This window comes from Amblyomma maculatum, chromosome 2, assembly GCF_055883805.1.
Source record: "Amblyomma maculatum isolate TAMU_Amacu chromosome 2, ASM5588380v1, whole genome shotgun sequence".
In the NCBI taxonomy this organism is placed as follows: Eukaryota; Metazoa; Arthropoda; class Arachnida; order Ixodida; family Ixodidae; genus Amblyomma; species Amblyomma maculatum.
The window spans coordinates 95,154,278-95,174,012 of NC_139345.1; the positions used below are offsets into that span (position 1 = coordinate 95,154,278).

General features: G+C 46.1%; 1 protein-coding gene across 2 annotated transcripts in view; it reads right to left on the bottom strand.

Annotated features, from left to right (window-relative positions):
• Nucleotides 1-19,735, bottom strand: part of InR (Insulin-like receptor) — a 180,772-nt gene that overhangs the window by 75,141 nt on the left and 85,896 nt on the right. For both annotated transcript variants that reach the window (XM_084594773.1, XM_084594772.1), the window contains exons 3-4: nucleotides 6,474-6,557; nucleotides 1,262-1,500 (exon numbers count right to left, since the gene is read on the bottom strand). In XM_084594773.1, coding sequence (XP_084450899.1) covers nucleotides 1,262-1,500; nucleotides 6,474-6,557 — 323 coding nt within the window. The remainder of the gene's footprint in view (nucleotides 1-1,261; nucleotides 1,501-6,473; nucleotides 6,558-19,735) is intronic.

Genomic DNA, 19,735 nt, shown 5'->3' on the forward strand with positions numbered 1-19,735 from the left:
TGCTTACGTAAGGGCTTGTTATGATGGGAGTAGGTCAAGAAAAGTATAACTGAGACCTTGAAAATAGTGATGAGCAATGATGTGGACATATATGGCGCCGAGAAAAACTGCATAATCAAAAAAGGTTGGGATCTGGCAACATCACCCCCTTCCCCCTCTCCCCCTCACCCCCAAATGCATTACAATTGCAGCCTGAGCGCCTTTCTCTATATCTTCTGTGACACCTACGAAACTTCTCACCGATTGATCACCCTTGTTGTTGAAATTCATTTCTAGAAACAAAAGATATTAACCCTTTCGCTGTCACGAACGTACCAGTACGTTTTCGCGCTTCACCCCCACAGTGTCACCAATGTACCGGTACGTTCTCTATCATGCATTCAAACTTTCGCGCCTGAGCGTGAAGCTGAAGCGCTTGGACAGGCTACGCCATCTGGCAAATCTTTCTACGTGTTCGTATTTGCGCCCTGCGTTGTGTTGGTATGTATATTACTGAAGAGTATGGAGCGACCACGCCCACCCCCGCCACCTTCCTTGCTGGAGGGCGCGGTTGCTCCGTGCGCGCTACTCTATCGCGCTAAGCGATTTTGCAGCGCGCGAGTTTCGCGGCGCATGCGTGCGCAGGTTCAATGATTGTTCTGCCATATTCCGCAGGTTTGCAGGTATTTTTATTCTATTGGCGAGTCTGCTACGACGTGTCTGCTATGACGTATCGACACATGACTAGATCGCTGCTTTTGCTCTCTCTTGCTTGCGGCTAGCAGCAAAGGAGGCTGTTTTAGCCTCTGCCCATCTCTCTCTGTCATCTTGATTTCCCAACATGCCGTTTATCTCCGTTGTGCGGGCCACCGAAAGTACGCCCTCCGTGCGTGCGGTTATTTTTGGATAGCTGACCGCGCGGGACCTTCGACTATGGACTGGAGCGATGACTCTTTTGATTATAAATACAAGTCGAGCTCGGATTCAGTCTCTAGAGAGGTAACGAGCAATTTTTTCTTATATTATCCTCATTTATCTAATTTATAATTAGGCTGATAATGATGATGAGTTAATTAACAACACCTACAGAACACTGAAATGTGCATATTCCGTTGACTATGTTATTTGTATAGCAATCATAATAAAAAATAAATAGCTATGCTCGTTCCCAGATATGCTAGTTCCCTGAAACCAAGCCAACGCTGGGGTTGCGTCATGGCCAGAAACGCCCGACAGTGAAAGGGTTAAGAATGGGAAGATATAGGAACACATATTGGCATACCTTGAACAGCTCGTCCCCCCGGATGACCGCTAGGTTTGGGAAGACACGTCCCAATGACTGCAGCCCTGTGGTCCGGTAGAAGAACAGGAAACCTGTGATCTCCGTCAGGCGAGGGAAGGTCACGTTTTCCCAGCTGTCGTGCGTCAGCATCACCATGAGGGAGCCCTCAACCACCGAACAGTTTCCCAACTGTGCCACAAGGCTGCTCACTCGGTTCCGCACCTCGATGTGTCCACATACTGCACAGTTCAGGAAAAATGCTCAAGGGTCAAATGGAGATTGCCCTGTATCAAGTATCAAACTGGTAGCACATTCCAATCATAAAGAGGCTACTTTCACTGAAACTAGAAAAAGCAAAAGATAAAAGTCGGGTATAGTGACTACAGTAAAACTTCGTTGATATGTTCCTGGTACGTACGATTTCCCGTTTCATACAATCAAAATCACGAGCAGTAAAACATCTCCCATTGAGCTACACTAATTTTCTCCCAGTTATAATGTTCCCGGATAAAAACTGAGCTACATGTGAGCGAAAGAGTGACGCGACGAGCAGCACGGCGAAAGCGATCATGGTCCACTCCGTCGCCTACATGGGCAAGATACATGCACGCAATAGCGCGAACTGACGGCAACGCGAAACGGCGACAACGCTCTGTGTTGCTGGCATAGTACACAGCAAAAGTATTGGCAAATGCTACAACAGTCATAACAGTTGCAAGAATTAAGTATTTTGCGACAACATGCAAAATAAAATGGATTTGAAGCGTCTAACATGTGTTAACTTGCACGATACGAGTAGTCACGTGATCTCCTGTTTTTTTGGTTGTGATCAGATGTTCTTTGAATCATTGGTCATTCATCATTGTTCGTACAAAGCGAAAAATTTACATGCTAATGCACAATCACAATGCAACACTGCAAAAGAATGAAAGCGTGCAAAATGAGCGGCAGCGACATACTCTTTGCGATTGGCTGATCGTGCATGCACTTCCAGGCGAACAAGCGAAATTTTCTATTTCGGCAGATCCGAGCGACGAGCCAAGCGACACATGCATATCTGTTCACGCGAGGGCTTCACGCGACGTGTGACGCGTTCACTTTTGCGCGCATTTTCACGTACATGTAGCTCAGCCTTAACATGGTATCCTGATAAACACGTTCAAAATTTCAACAAACTGTGGTCGTATAATATGTTTCGCGATCAACCAGACATGTGCTAACGAGTGCTCGCGATATGAAAAACTGATCTTTGGTGCTCACTAGCCATAGTTGCTTTCCCACAGTGCCTATGTGCAAAGGGGGGAAGCTGAAAGAAAGCCAATGAGTCAATACACAAGATGCCTGTTCCCACGGAAACACGACTTCATGAGCAGCAACATGGTGGCTTCTTTGTGGTGCCTTAAGGGCACAGGGATGAACCAGTTGATAGCTACAACTATTCACTTGATATGAGTGGGCCCAGTCTGGGGGACACAGCATGAGCAAAACCGCAGCGCCTGTAAGCCATCGCGATGTCTTCTCCGCATGTCACCAGTGTAAAGGGGCGAAAGCATCCAGAAACACCCAAGGAAGCGATCTCTGCTCGTCATTGCCTTCAACGAATCAAAATTGTTATTAAACCTCATTATGCTCAGGACAACGCAAGTATGGACTGAATTCTGTGAGAACTATAAAAAGGAGGTGTGCATACTTGATGTCTATAAATGCTAATCTGCACTTTTATTCAGTGAAAGTCTAAATTCTAAATGCCATTGTACCTTATTCAGCAGTTACATTTTTTTAAAATCAGGCGGTTTGGATAATATGTTTTCGAAACTGGACAATCTGTTTTTTTCCTGCATTTTATAAAAAAAACGCATCGATGAGGCTTTACAGTACAATTTATTTTCGCAAGCAAACTGCCAAGCTGTCAAGCACACTTTCTTTCCAATCTCTGCAGCTAGACCCCACCACCGTCCACTTAGCCTTAAAATAACCACAGCTTGTGATTGGTTGGTTTTGGATCACAAATTTTTAGCGACAAGAACATTTCCTCAGATTAAAGAAGTCTTGCACAATTGTAATTTGACTGCTTACAAGGTAACTGACCAATGCTCAGAAGAACGATCGTTCATGGTGAAGCAAAGCCATATGGTGTAAGCATTGCAATGAAGATAACAATCATAGCTGGTGAAGGTCAGGTTAAGCTAGTCTACAAAGTAACTGATTTGGCCTAGTAAAGCATTGCAAGAGGGGCTGCTACCCTCTTTTTATTTATTTTTGTCCACTGTAGAGTGGATAAGTAAACATTAGGCAATGCTGCAGCTGCTCTTAAAACGTACCACGTGGACTGAAATAAAATCTGTTGCTAGGCTGGGTCACTGCCCTGGCTTCAAGAGCCAAATGACACACACTAGCCAAGTGAGTAAGCCCTTCAAAGAAAAGACTTGGCAGCACCACTCCGCGCCAACATGACTGCAAGAATTCCAGGCCACTGCGTCAGACACACGTTGTCCTCTGCAAGCAGTGTTTTTGTTACGCAGGACTAGAGAGAACCAAAAAAAAAGAAACTACACCTGCCTGTTTGCACAAGACCTAACCACAATTCTCTGCAGCAGGCCACAAAGCATAAGCCAGAAAAAAAGCCCCAGCAAAAAAATCAGCAAAGTAGCCCGCTAGCCTGACACTGAAATCCTTCATCACAAAATTAAAGAGAAACAAGGAAATATAAAGTCACAACAAGATGAGCACCGCACAGGAGTAGACAAAAGGCATTTAAGTAAGCATGACGACAGCTTCTGGCTTCGTGACACGGTGCTCTAAATTTAACCCCAGAAGATGCTGGTTGCCCCCACAGTCTGTCTGTGTCACCGGCGTTTGGCTCCAAACCAAGGCGGATTACCTCAAACGCTCACACTGAGCAAATGAACAACAACGCATCGTCAGACCGAAAAGGTGTGTTGATCCATCAGCTGCGACATGCCCATCACTCCAATGTCTGCACTGCCCATGTGCCTGGCAAATCCAGTGTATCAAAATAATACAACCGACATAGCAACATGAGCGCAGGCATCTCAAACAAGACAACGTAACAATGCCAACATCAACATATAAAAACATACTTCTATTCGAGCAAAAGGCCATAGGCACAACAATCACACGCCCTAAACATAATGAAAATCACGACCTAGAAGAGTTATATTTAAGCAAACAACTGTTTGTACTGCCACATTTTTTACGAGGCAGAAAACAGGGTGTTTAGCTGAGTAGCCAACAACCAAATTGTCATCAGAGAACACTGTACAAGACAGTTTAGCGTGGCTATTACTCAATAAGTAATTCAAGACATTCATATTTTGCCCAGCAAAAAATGAAAGTAAACACTTTAACAGATATGTTAACTGCAAGCAAGTGCATGACATCACGTAAATAACAAAAGCAAACAAATTTTAATGTGTGCACACTTAGAAGCTATGAGTGAAGCTAACAAAGAAGGTTCAGATGAGGATTGATAATACTTAATAACAAAATAAATAAAAAAGGCAAATAACAAATCTATTTGCAGGCTGATGAGGGCTCCACAAGCAAAAAGAAAGAAACATTATTGAACCTGATTGCTATGATAATGCTGTTGACAGTCCAAACATCACATTTATATGCACTGTCTTGCAAAATAAGCCAATAATCTGTTCCTTGATTGCTCAAGTCGTGTCATGACAAAATGGGGCTTCATTAATTTCCTTTTGCTGCCATTGACAAAACTTTATCTTTTGAACATGGCACAATTTAAAACCCAACAACACAATATATTTTCTGGTCTATAAGATGCACTCCTCACATTTAGAGGCTTGCAACGAAAAACTTGGTCTATAAGACTTGGACATGCACTCCCTTCTAACCTCCGCATTGTACCCATCCCTCGGCACATGCAGCCGGGGCTCCATGACGGCCGTCGACAGGCCCAAGCTACCCACCACAACCCTCCTTTCTCCACTCATACGGTAGCGTACACACCTTAAGCCTTTCAGACACTAGCACCGGTGCATATGTCATCCATTCCCCACATCTTCCGGACCCCAAATGCCACATGTGTGGACATTTTAGCAGCCCTCCCAGCTCAACCACGCTTAAAATCACGCCCATCATGCACGCCACTTAGACATTCATGCAAATGCCCTCCACAAACAACTACATTATATACACGGACTCACAAAACGCTCTTAGATCCATCCACAACCGCACCATACCCGTTGACCTATGAGACAGTCTCGATGAGGCCCTCTTCGCCTTATGCCCAGCCACTGTCACTCTAAAGTGGATCCCTGGTCATTCAGGGATTGCCAGAAACAAGCTGTGTAATCAGATCGCCCGCGATTTCCATAACCAGACTCCGGTGATCACCTGGCTCAGCCCACTGGCAAGTGAAGAGGCCCACTCTCTAAAACACACCCTAAAAGAGCACTATACGCAGCTAAAGGAAGATTTTGCCAGTCTTCCGGCGCTCCACCCAGCCCACACTATCCCCCAAACCAGAGGCCTCCGTAAAATTCAATCAAATGTCCTCACTACCCTGGAGCGCCTCTACCTTTATCGCATGCGAGCTGACCCCTCGTGCCCTAACTGCCCCTCCATCTACACGAATCTTGAACACTGTCTTTTCCTCTGTCCTGCAACCATACAATCCTCACACTATCCCTACCCTCTACCTGTATCCTGGCATGCCTAGAAGGAATCTTCTTCACCAGAGGACTGACTAGCCTTGGTACAACAGGCAGCCGACCTGTTGGAATTACTACTACTACTACTACTACTACATTTATTATTACTAATGCTTGGGGCCTGTGAAATGGCCATGGATTTTACAGTCATTGAAGTCGACACCAGCGCTGTTTCAAAATAACCTCCGCATAGAAATGTTGCAAAACAATGCAAAAAATATTTTATGAAGCACCGTTGGATAGGAAGCAGTAGTGAAATTTCTGTAAAAACAAATGTGCCTTATACACCAAAAAATACCATACATAAATTTGTGATCCAAATACTATCTGCAGCTCCTCCTCCCACACTGCATCCTGCTTTCAGCCAATCAAAAGCTTCAGTGAAACAGGGCACTGAAAAAAGTATTAAAAATGAAGCAACAACCATATTGCACATCCCAACCAGTGACTAACAATGGCATGAGTTCACGGCCCAAATCAAGAGAAAAGGTTTTGCATCTTGGGTGAGAACTTACTCGTGCGATTCGGGTCCCTAGAATTCGGGCGGGTTGGTTGCAGGGACTGTCGGTCGGGGCTCCGCTTTGTCAACAATGCCATGCCTGTTGTGCGGCAAAGAGAAAAATATACATAGCATCAGAAATGAGCCACAATGTGAAAGCACAACAGTGAGAACACACACACAAGAAAAGGCACCATGACCATAGCAGGATATAAAGTAGGAGCAATTCGCAAGCAAGCAATCCATACACCGTGTGTGCCTCGCTGGCTCTGAACATTCCAGGCTTTTGTTGTGGAAGTGCCTTGCCAGTACATCTTGGTTTCTTTGTATCATTATCACACCAATTTGTTAATTTGGCTAATTTCTCATTCCAGCTAGTGCATCACTTGCAAGTCGGCAGCTAGGCCCACTCAGAGTGGTATGTGAGGGTAGCAGCCTAGGTCCTGGGTGGAAAAAGAACTGATCATAACTGACTTCATAATGACTAAACAGCCTCCTCCACTTTCCCCTGTCAGTAGCCTATTGGAGATATATGTTTTTCTCCAACGTGGTCTGCCTAGCAAAGAGATGTCTGAGGTCCTTGCATTAAAGGATACAAAAGCCACAGCACAATGCCTTTTGCAGCCTTGCACGTAAGTGTCAGTGGCTGAAAGAAAGTACAAAATTAGATAAGAGGCCACTTGCTCCTAAGACCTAGCTTTTCTTTCACTCAGTCGATCTGGCTGCAGGGGAAACTCAATGGCAGGTAATTCCAGTTGAAAAGAAAAGCTGCACTGTCAGAAAGTACACCAAATCATTGGAAGTGTGACCAAACTACTTGACTCAGATGCAGTGCTGCTAAAACGAGTGGTGGGATATCAATATGCCCTTCATGTAGTTATCACTGTGTTCATCTTATAATCATTAAGCTACCAAACACACAAAGTATTCACTTCTTTGTACAACCCCCCAGCACAGACCACACTGAGATTTTCTTAGTTGATAGACAGTGTTTTCTTAGTGTAATTGTGTTTTAGAGCTGTGCATATGTTATTAGTAAGCATCGATCGCCACATCAAATTCGCCGCCATTCAATAAATATATTTTATTGAATTTTATTAATACTATAGTTTCAGGTTGCTGAACTAAGGCACCCAACATCACAAACGAGTAAGGCAATGTGATAAATACAAAAGCCACAATATATTTTCTGCTCTGCAGCTTTATTACGTGTAAACCCTTACACTAAGCTGTTTGAGAAGTCAAAATGAGAGCGACTATACAAAGATCTGTTATATTACAGTTTTTGTGGGTCTCATTAAATTTCAGACTCACTAGTGATGTCAGAACTATCGTTCGGCAACTTGGAACGAAAACTTAAACTGCGTGGCAAAGTAAGTTCGGTTATAGATTATTTACTGAGCGTAGGAAAATTTCTCTGTGTGATCCATGTTCTGTAACGTTTTATCCGCAATTCCAAAGCGTAAACTTGGAGAAAAATTTTTTAATTCCAAAGCGTAAACTTGGAGAAAAATTTGGCATTTTTGGCCATTTAAAGAACATCACCTTGAATGTGATCATGAAATAAATATATTGACATTTCCCACAGCATTAACGCGAAACAACAAATGCAAATAACAAAACTCCTCACAAGGTTACATATCAATGTCAATAACGAGCCCAAAAAGGCAACACAAATGGAATAATTTCCCTGGCCCAGGTAAATTCACACCCAGAATGAGTCTTCTTGTCATCATCTGTATGCTATTTCTCCGAGCACGACAGGCAATTGCAATAGAGCTCTTAATGCAACACCTGTTATTTCAAGATTATCTGCGCATACGCAGTGGCAGCGGCGGTACCTTTAATAGTGAGCTACGAAATAATGCGATTCACTACTGTGATCCGATATTGCGCACCCCCAACCAGCCCGTGGTGCCATCTGGCGCCATCAAGGAGATTACGCAAGTGTAGAGAAGCCCACAGCAACAGATTACGATAGCGGATTGCGTTATGCTATGGAGAGTTATAGCACATTGCAATCCGCTACAGTGATCCGCTTACAAGGGTTGCCATGTTGCCAACGTGCATGCGCTGATCGGCTGAGGGAGCCAGATGGCGCCACATGCTGGGCCGCAGCGCGTACATCTGCCGCCACAGTGCTTCGTAGGGACCAGTCGACGCGTGGTAGCTAATCACTAACCGCACTATACTAAGCTCTCTTACAAGTTACGGTATGGGCAGCGACGGGCACTCGTGGTAAAATCAAAGCAGCTCTTCAGGCGGCTGCAGATGTCATCGATGAGGAGGCCAAGAGAGCAGGCCTCGAATACTCCCCTGAAAAATCAGAGCTTACAGTCTTCCATAGAGACAAATTATATGCGCCCTTGATGATAGTCATTATAGAGGGCGTGGAAGTAACAGAGGTCAGATTAGGATCCTGGGGCTCAGGCTGCAGACTGGAAAGGTGCCAATGATCCACAAACTCAAATAAGCAGTCCGCCAAACAGCCAGACTAATACAAAGAATTACCAATAGAAAACAAGGCATTTTTCAAACTCATAGAAGCCTCACGTAAGCAGGATTACATACTCCCTCCCGTTCTTAAAACTCGGAAGAGATGATGTGGAGAGAGTCGACGCCATCATTAGAATGGCTTATAAAACAATGGGCCTGGTTCGCTCGACTCCCAGCGAAGAGCTACTCAGATCGGGGTGCACAATACCTACAAGGAACTCAAAGAAGCACAACGAACTGCCCAAGTAAGGTGCCTGTCTAATGCGCCCACCGATAGCATACTTGACAGACTAGGTATTGGGGGTGAACCCCTACAAGACTTCTCTCAAGCTATTCCAAGCAACATTCGAAAGAGGACCACCACCAAACCTCTCCATTGAAACATGAACTCTCACATACCTCAAGGACAAAGAGAAGAATGAGCTAAGAGCCTGCACAAGACCCTGAGCGGGCTGCAGGATGTCCTCTACATCGACACAGCAGAAGACGCGGAGGACCCTAATAAGTATTCTACATGCGTGGTTACACACTGCAGCATTAACCAAGCCAGCTGGTCATGGCAGAGATGGTTTCCACATCCAGATCGCTAGTCGTGGAGGAGGTCGCCATTGCATTTACTAATGCCATAGTCAGCGACTTCAAGTTGGCGATCAGCGACTTTGCTACAGGTAGGGTTTCCAAACTTGCTGCACAAATACTCACAGAAATAAAGAGAATCTCGCTTCTTGAAGGTATCAAACTAATATGAACCTCAGCTCCTGCGGGGAATCCGGGAAATAAGGCTGCCCACAAACACGCTCGAGAATTAGCCGGCCAAGCGGTGGTGCAAAATCAGGAACCATAACCCTTCAGTGAGTCACTCATATGCCACGAGCTCACTGCACATCACAAAGCCATAAGAACACTCCCACCACCCATAAGCGGTGTTGGGAGTGTCCTTCTTGCCCTGACCAGACACCATAAGTCATATGAAGACAGCTACAGATGGGGACCCTTCCCAACCCAAACTACATATCACATTTCATAAATGAGGATATGAATCCCTTCTGCCGCTTTTGTGACAAGAAAGACAACTTTAATCATATGATCTGGTCGTGCAAAGTTCATAGCCTCCCACAGAACTCTTGCCTGATCCCTCTAAAGAAGCTTGGGATAAGCTAAGGTCCAACGGTGATTCGGACATTCGAATGTCCAAGGCTGTCGCATGGGCCGGCGTCGCTAAAGGTCTCCAAGGCCTCCGGCACGCTAGCTAACCTCCCTCAATCCTCCACCCTTATTCACAATAAAGTTTTATCAGCCTCAGTCTCACAAGTTACAACTCTGAAATCTCGGAAGTGGCCGTACGCGGTAGCGGGGTGAGTAGGCGGTAGCGGGGTAAGTACGCACCACACAAAAAAGCACTGCGTCCAGCGCTTACATTATGTGGATACATAAACTCGGCAGAACCCCCCCCCCCCCCCCCCCCCCCCACGCGAGTACGCAAGCAAGCAAGCAAGCACGCACGCACACGCGCGCACATCTGATCGTTCTCCCATTCGCCGGCGCGCCCACCGCAACATACACGAGAGACGGCCCTTCCGTGTTTGTTTATCTGTCGCCAAGGCTGCCCACCCTTTCCTCCCCTCGCGGAAACAGAATCGACTGTGGAACCCGCAGCCGGGGTTGCAAGGCCGCGCAAGCGGCACAGCCCGAGGCACGTCCGAGGGTAAACAAACGGGTCACCAAAACAACCGCTGACCGAAGACAGCCCCAACGCACGCGACCGAAACAAACCGACGCTCCAGCTCGATGGCCCCCTGCGCACGCCCGCCAAACATGCGCACGGACACACTTCCTGATGGGAAGGAAGCCCAAGGGAGGCAGCGCAACCTTGCTGTTCTGCCTGCTTATCCGATCGCCCGTCACAGGACGTCTCTGTGGGAGAATGGGACGACACGAATCAGTCGCTGCGCGCCTTGGCACAGAAGCCGCCGATACGACGGGTTACCGCTGCGCAAAATGTCAGCTGTGAGCGGTTCTGCAACCTATGCTCTCGCTGCCAATAATTATCCCACTCTTTTCCTCAAGCGTTTCTCCGCGATTAAGCGGGCGACAACTTGAACGGGCATCGCACGCGCCCCAGAGGCATGCCGCACGGCGCCTCCAAAGGGCTGCAACCAGTCCCTCTCGATGTGGACGAATAGATCGGCGGGAAGAAAATTCATATTTCAAATTTATCAGCCGCAATTTTTTTTTTCTCAAAAAGAAACCATTAACATCCCCAGATAGGTCAGAGGATCAATATTTACCAAACAACAATAACTGGATGAAGTTGAACTCTGCGAGCTTCGGGGGGTGACCGAACGAGCCTATCACCTGCAGAAGAAAAAACAATAAAAAAAAAAAAAGAAAAAGGCTAAGTAGACCTAGCACGGCCGTTTCTGCCAGTTGTCCATAAAGTGCACCTGGGTCCGAGCAGTTGTTTATTTTTTTTATATATTTACCTGTTCAAAACTACCTTATTTAAATTTACTTTATTAAGCATTATGTTAACATAAATTGCTATTCCAAGTTTCACGAGCCCTGCCATGACACTAGAGATCCGCTAGAAGCGTGATGCGAATGTGCACGGTTGATCTAGTCTATTACAATGTCTTAAAGAAATGAAACAAAACGCGCAAGTTTCGAGCAAGGATGAGTTAGCAGAGGCATGAAAAAAGAAAAAAGAAATACACAGTTTGACTTTGAATGTTGTAGCATACCGCGATTCAGGCCACGTCGGTGATTAGGCACGACATGCTAATTCGGCCCATGTTCTGAGGCTGCACCACCGAAATGCAATTTTTAAAACCGACACATTTTTCCGCTCAATAATGCGTGTCAACATAACCACAGAATACAATACGCTACGAGAGATTCGGAAAGTCTAGGGAATATTACGGCTATGGCTCAGCGCGTCTCAATCGATTTCTGTTCCGCGTCACTTTATAGCTTGTATGAAACCACTTTTGATATAACGAAGGAACCCAGGTTCTCTTTGGAAATTCCCGTAGAAGGTCAAGTAATATATGATTACAACATATGATAACGCTTGTCCCGTGCTCTTCCCCTGCCTTTGTGTCGGCCTTGCAAATGTAGATACTGCTACGAACTATGAGCCTGTCTGCAAGTTTTGTTTATATAAAAACACTTCTTACATACCGAACGTCAACCCCCCAGGCCAATTCGCGCTGACCACGTCAATTTGTAACGGTGCCCAACACTTCCGTACCTATTCGATGTGGCCTTCGCTCTCCGCCCTGTCCGCTTGACGGTGGCGAGGCCACAAGGACTTAAATAGAAACAAACGGCGATAAAAAAAAAAAAAAAAAGTTTCCATTAGACTAGACGACGTCCGCCATCAAAGCCTTCGGTCTGGCGCAAGCATTCTCCACACGATATTCCCGCTGCGCAGAGAAGTGTTGTTACCCGCATGCTCATAAGCTATGCGGCGAAGCCAATGCGACGAAATCGCCTCTACGCACTCTCCTTCCTCTTCAATGCGGTTAGTATCGGTTTGGTTTGATTTAAAGAGCTTCAAGAACCCAAGCGACTCAGGCCGCGACGGAAATTTCTTCTACCTTAGATTCTTTAACGGATACGACATCGCACAGTGCACTGCCACTTTGCGGAGTTCCGCCTCCATCGAAACGTGGCCGCCGCGGCTTAGATTGCCAGTTAATCGCTGCAGCACAAGGGAAACACGGAGCTAAATGTTATTCCCAGGCCTCTTCCTGTCCTTTATAACACTCCTCCTCGAAATGAAGCATATTACGCGATAGCTTATAGGGCTCCTTGGGCCGAAAAGCCGTCGCAAGGACGAGCCAAAAAAAAAAAATTCAGGAAAAAACAAACGCGCATGATTTCGTATCAGGATTGTAACTAAACCGTTCTTTATATAGGATGCAGGGCTGTTGCAGACCATTTAGCTTCCCAGTTAGCACCCACGCGCTAGTCAAGTTGGTGACTAGATTGCGACGGGGATTCAAACTGACGGCCTATGTACGTGCCTCCAATTATATGCCCGTAATTATAAGTTAAGTGTTCGCCGAGAAGTGAGACAGATACTGCGCCTTCGTTTGCTTCGAAACCATCTTAAACAACAAATTAAAAAAAAAAAAGCTGAGGAATGAAAAGGCGCTGTTAAAGGCGCTATCGCAGCTAATCTTGACTAAGCATGGACGTCGGAGAGGGTGGTTCCCCGAAGTACGGCTGAACGCTATTAGCAATTAATGCTAAGAATTGGTCGCTTTGGTATACGTGCGAAACGACGGCAGCGCAAAAGTGAGGGCAACGGACGAAGACGAGACAAGGACGAATTTCAACGATTTTCACTTGTCCCTCCGCAACTATTACTAATGTGATGGCTATATAAGTTCCTGGCGATTTCCCGCTCGCTTGGTTGCTGCCATAGTTAAAAATCAAGCAAACAGATTTTGCTCACACATCTGGCTAGTTATAAATGCGTGTCGCGGCCATTTTAGGACGTCTGCCCCCGGTTACAATATGCGCCGAACCCGATTCCAGTGTACTGGACAAATGCTGCAATACTAGAAAAAAAAAAAAAAAAAGGCAGATCGCATCAATCGCGTTAACGAATGGACGAAGCACCCAACCTTTTTCAGGATGGCAAAAGCGCATCGCCTCTCCCGACACGCCGGGGCACGCGAGGCGTTGATCAACTTGCACCGCGCGTGCTCTCGCAGCGGGACGACGACGCGCCTCGTTTTGCAGACGAACGTGCTGACACGCGAAGAATTTGCACGCTTTTGCCCGGAGCACGACAGGTGCCCAGGCCGTGCCTAGTAGAGATGAAATTTCAGGACGCTTCCTTGTCTCCATGAGTTCGTGCTTGTGCGTTGATCACGCATGGGAACATCGTGTGAGCAGGTGTTTACGCAAAATGACGACTTTTTCGGTTATTTTTCTGCTAGAGCTGCAAATGACTCATGGACACTATATGCCACGAGAAAGGCTAGAAAAAAAAAAAAACAAAAAAAAAACTTACAGGCTCTCTCATACGTCTCTTAAGAAGAGAACGGCGAAAGCTTAGTCATCAAAAGCCTAGATCACAAGTCATAATGAGTCATGCCTCTAGTCACTGTAGTCATTACGACTCACATTATTGCTAATTTCCAATCAGTTGCGGTTATTTCAAGTCGGCGTTTAATACACTAGTCGTTTCGTAGTCATGATGTCATGCTTATCATTGTACCACTCATAGCTAGGCCTTTTTGCACATTTCCAATAAGTTGTGGTCATTACAAGTCGTCGTTTCACATATTCGCAGTTTCGCAGTCATTAGCAGTCATGATGAGTCATGCCTAGTCATTGTAGTCGTTATCACTCGTTGCTAAACATTTTTACTAATTTCCAATCAGTTGCGGTCATTACACGTTGAAGTTTGACATATTGGTCATTACAAGTCATTTTAGTTCATTATAAAATCGTCGTTATTAGTCATTAGCATTAGTCATTAACTCTATCGATGTCTAGTTATAACGTTTATTCATCATCCACCTCCATCGTTCAAGACCAACTGGTCTTTCTGCTGGTCAGAGGCTAACCAAGCCCGCCACGTTGGGGGAGGAGGGTGTGGAAAGTGAGGCGACTGAATTGCAACAGGGCAGGAAAGCATGCAGTGTTCCAAGTTTGCATAGGGTTCAGGACAATTCGGACATGCGGGAGAATGCCAGGAAGAGTGTATTTAGGTGTATGCCTCGAAGAATGCGTATTTTCGCGGTAGTGAGGGATGAGAAAGTGTACGAAGACTTTCCCTAATGTTGTCATATTGAAGACTGATTTCTTTTATGAAGTGAACAGCATTTTCGCTCCATGAACTTTCGCCTTAAAAGAAAAAAAAAGTACTTGTCACACATGATTAAAAAGTAATCATTAAATGAATGCCCATACTTTATTTCCTCTCATATATTAGAGGAGCTGAGAGCCCCTACGAGCTCTTGCTAAGCACGACAGCTCGCGCATGGCTACGCATGCACAGGAGCTCTCGCTCAGGCATGCAAAGCGTCCATGCAGATACTGTGCGATGCCACACTCAGCACACTCATACCCACAGAGGCTCATATTCAGTGCGTACGTGACCAGGTTAAACGTCTGCGAGTTCTAGTACACGTAATATGGTGAGCAAAATCAAAGACACCAGTATACAAGCGCATGCCGCGATAGTGCCGAACTACATGCGGTCGCCATCCGACAAAGCAGTCCTGGTTTCGAAGCGAGCGCACTCGGCCGACGTGCTTATGAGGTGGCACACTGCGGATGCTGTCTCGACACCAGGAATGATTTGCCAGATGGCGCCCGCATGTAGTTAGATCGGCATGATCGTGGCACGCGCTCGCAAGGTCGCAGTTCTCGTACAAAATCACGCGCAGTTTTCTTTTTCCTTTGAGTATGTAGTCAACATGCAAGAATGTCCCTTCCTCTTGCTCTGTCAAAAGACATCGGCGAGTTTCAAAAGGAAGCATGATTTGAGCTGAAGTGCCTTCCGCTCAAAAGATACCGCTAGTCTATCGCAGTGTACGAGCGAGTTTCAGGAGCGGCGCGTTGCAAGAATGTTACTTTTCAACCTTACATACTGGCATGATATGCCTCAAGTTGTTTGCACTAAAGTTTTTTTTATCTTTGTTATGCGGGTTACATTATTAATTTCAAACATAATTTACAGCTCTACATAACTAGGTGTGTTCTCCACAACGAATCAATATCACCCGAAATTCGAGAATAGCAAAAAAAAAAATGTGGCAATTTTGACTCCAGTTTAAAAATAAGCACCATCTTCGAATTTTATTAAAATCCTTCCCAAGAATCCTCATTACCTCAGAAATATTACGGACTAAAAATGTGTTTAATTATAGTGTTTAAAAACATAAAAATAAATATAAAACTGAGCACTTGTTCTGAATATTGCCAATATCCGGTTCTATATACCTTCCGGCATGACTCAATAAAGTGTTGTCACTGAAACTACTTGTCTATTTTGTACTGGCCTTGTTTTCGATTTCTGGAAGAATTTGAAGCTCTAATGTTGCACTTTCTTTCTATTGTTTTGAAATCAGCCAAAATTCGAAACTATAAAAAATGGACAATTTTGATTCGAATTTTAAAAAAGTATCCCAACTTCAACTTTTATCGCAATCTCTTAAAAATAACCCTAGGTATGCTTTATAAATATCAGACACTAAAAAGTATAGCATTTTTTAATTAAAAATATAAAAATCAATATAGCACTGAACGCATGTTTTTAATCTATAGAAGTTCTTATGGCTTCCCCTAGAAAACTATGCCGTATCTTGCAAAACTAACGTTCATTCCTTCTCTCTCTATCTCTCTCTCTCTCACACAGACACACACTTAGCCCAGTTAAGAGTATTGACACACACACACACACACACACACACACACACACACACACACACACACACACACACACACACACACACACACACACACACACACACACACACACACTTCGGCAAGTTCGACCAAATTCCGCAGAAGATGTAAATTTAAGCGAATTCGTCAAGAATGGGAGCTAAAATATTTTGCAATTAAAAATTCAGAAAGAATAGCGTGACAGGCACACAACCCTGTCTGAAAGCCAGCGTGTGCACGGGGCAAGGCGGATCTCCTCGCCGCGACCTGCGCATCCGCGCACGAACCTCTGGGCACGTAACCGCGCAAGCGAAGACGTGATGCGCATGACGTTATCGCGCAGGCGGGCGACAGAGCTTCGCGAAGACTGCGGTGTTTTTCGGGCAGTCTGAGGCGAATTCCGCGTAAGCGCAATCCGCCTGCGCGTCCTCCGCTTCCACGGAGCACCACATATGCATGCGAGAGAACCGTATACGTCTCGACATGCTGTTTCTCGCACCCCCCGCGCAGTGCGATTCTGTGTATCGGTAACGTAGAGCTAGACGCAATATGCGAGGGAGCACGTGGCCGCGATGCTTTGCAAAGCGCTGCCGCCGACAGGTGATAAGAATACGTGGTAAAGGCGCATGCAAAGAAAGCTTGGTCGACTGCTCTTTCCGAACGTATACCCTTGATGCCACCCATTCTCGTCTTCTGTTGGTGGCATCGCTCTGCAAAGGCCACGCGCTCCTCTGTTCCCTCTCGTTTTGCTCCACGCTGTACGTAAGTACGTACCACGTGTCTCGATTCGCACGTACTGACACATATAATGGCAGGCTAGGAAGCGAGAGTTGCAAAGCAAGGCACCGTTGATTACGTCACAGACGAGATTGCTTGCGGACTTGTTTGTCCCAACTGCTCGTCGGCTGTCGCGTTTTAATCGTACACCACCAGTTCCGGTAAGTGGCGGAAAGAAAAGGAGCAGCAAGCAACCTCTGCGGTGGGCGCCATGCGACGCATTCGCGCGATGGAAAGACGCGGACAGTGTGGATTACCACCGCTGCAGCGCTTCAACGATTCGAAGGGAAGCACAATATGTTGGAATCCCGCTGCCTTCCTGTTTGCGAAGCGCGAATGAGAAGGCGCGAGCGAGCTCGGGACATATAAATAGCCCTTCTTTCATATCCCTTTTATCTGGCGAAGGATCACCTGGTTCAGCAGTTCCACAGCTGCTTACACTAGGAAGCGCAGCGCTCGCTTACGGCGGAGCTTGCAACCAACGCGTGCGTCTTTGTTTCTTGCAGGTGTGTACCATTTTTTTTTTTTGTTCTTCAAGAAGCGCGCGCCAGTTCGCGCTCTCATCAAGCGGATAGCCCAGTTCGTCCATCGTCACGTTTCCTCGAAAGGTGCCGGGGGACAAGAAGAAGGAAAAGAACGGATCCGCAATCGTGGGTAGAAACGTCCTTCACATCTCGTTAGACCCTGTCTGCAAGGCGCAGTTTCCATCGCCGCATCGTCCACGCCGATTTTTTAGCCTGCACTTCTCTACTTCATACTTTTTTTTTTTTTTTCAATAACGTCGTTTATTGCCTCGGGGCATAAAGTAATATGTAAAAATAAAATAAAAACAGGTATTAAAAGAAAGAAAAAAAAAAGGCTTTGCAATGAAAGAGTTTCAGCACAGCATTTTGTCGGTAACGTAGTGCTGCCGTTTCGATGCTTTCCCAGCCGTGTGGTCCATTTTGCAGTATAAGGTTATGTACTGTACGGCTGCGCTATCAAAACATGGATTACTTCATTGGAATATACGGACTATTTGTGAGAAGAAGTAAGACCAAAACTAAAAGCCGTAATTTCCGTTGCTCCTCGGCTAAACAGGCTATGGTTGTGTTTAAGAATTGTGCCAAAGGACATAGCCCCGTAACTCTCGTCACCCGTTTCGTGATCGAGAGCAGCCTGCTGCTCCCTTGGCGGTAACGATGAAACCGAGTCAGCGTCGATGAGATGAACAAGGGCGCCTTTATACTCCATTTACAAGGTATTATTTACAGTACAAGATCGGCATAGGGATCGAAGGCTACTTAGCCTTACGCAACTGTAGTCATGAAAGCGACGGCCGGGGAGACTACGACGCGTCCCCTCTTTGTGACAGCGGCCCGAAGAGGAGGAGGAAAAACTTTATTTTACCCAAGAATTCGGGGCACGCAGGCCTCCTGGGTCTCCACAAGACCCCACTCGCGATCTAAACGTTCACCTCATGTTGATCCATGACGTATGCGGCCCGGCTAGACGATCTTCTGCCTGAAAATAATGCGAGTAGGAGCACAAAGTGCACATGGGGGATAAAGTAGAGCTGGTGTCTCAATCAGCGAGCGCGCTGATCGCCCGCTTGAAATCTGCCGCGGTGCGAAGCTGACTGCCGCTAGGGGTACCGGCGCCAGGTTGTCCAGGATTTTGCGGGCGTTTCAACATGACGCCCGCAGATGCTTTCTTGCAATGCGCCGCTGCCTTGCGGAGCAGCATCGGGGCTTGCAAACGGGGTGTTAGCAGGAGAAGCTCGACGTTCGGCTGTGCGGAATCCGGGCGGCTTGCCCGGGCACAACAGAATCCAGTTTTACCGACATTCTTTTTTTTTATTATTATTATTCAATGAAGTATTTACCAGCACGCAAATTTCTTTATCATTTATTCTCGGGCCTGTGTTCACTTTCAGGAGGCACGACGAGATACTTCTGTGCCGAAATCACGCGCCGTGTCAACTGCTGACTAGAAGTAATTTTTTTTTTTTTATTCTTGATCAACGAAAGTAGTTTACCATTGCCTGTGCGTCAACTTGCAGGCTCCCTTCTGAGATGTTATGGAGCCAAACTGTGTAAAGAGCTTCAAGAGGAACCGGCAGGTGAAAGCGGTGCACTGCACATCGTTATTGCACATGCGGAGAACAGAAAATCGCGCGTTGGCAAATGTCAAGTGGCAGGTGCGGGCATCGGGACGGGTGCGCAGAGTTGCGCACGATTTCTTTTTCATTTATGGCTGAGCTGTGCTTTACCTACAAAGTTCGTTTCTGGTGCGCTCTCCGTTATACCCTAGCTTCTTCTCACAGCAGTGTGCAAAAGGGGGGGGGGGGGGGGGGAAACAGGTATTTCCCTCTCAGTCCCGCTCCCCCTTGAAACTCCTTGCAACTATTTTGCAGCAGCAAACGCCCAGAAGAGAAGTGCGCTCTTAAAGCAATTCCAATGCGAACGCATAACGACATAATTGCGAAGCAAATATGCTGAACACCCAGGAAAAAAAAATAAAAAAGAGAGACTATATTCCTCAGATACTTTTTTTTTTTTTTTTTCCTTTTTCATGAAAGGCGTCAGACCGGATAATTGGGATGGAAAGGGTGTA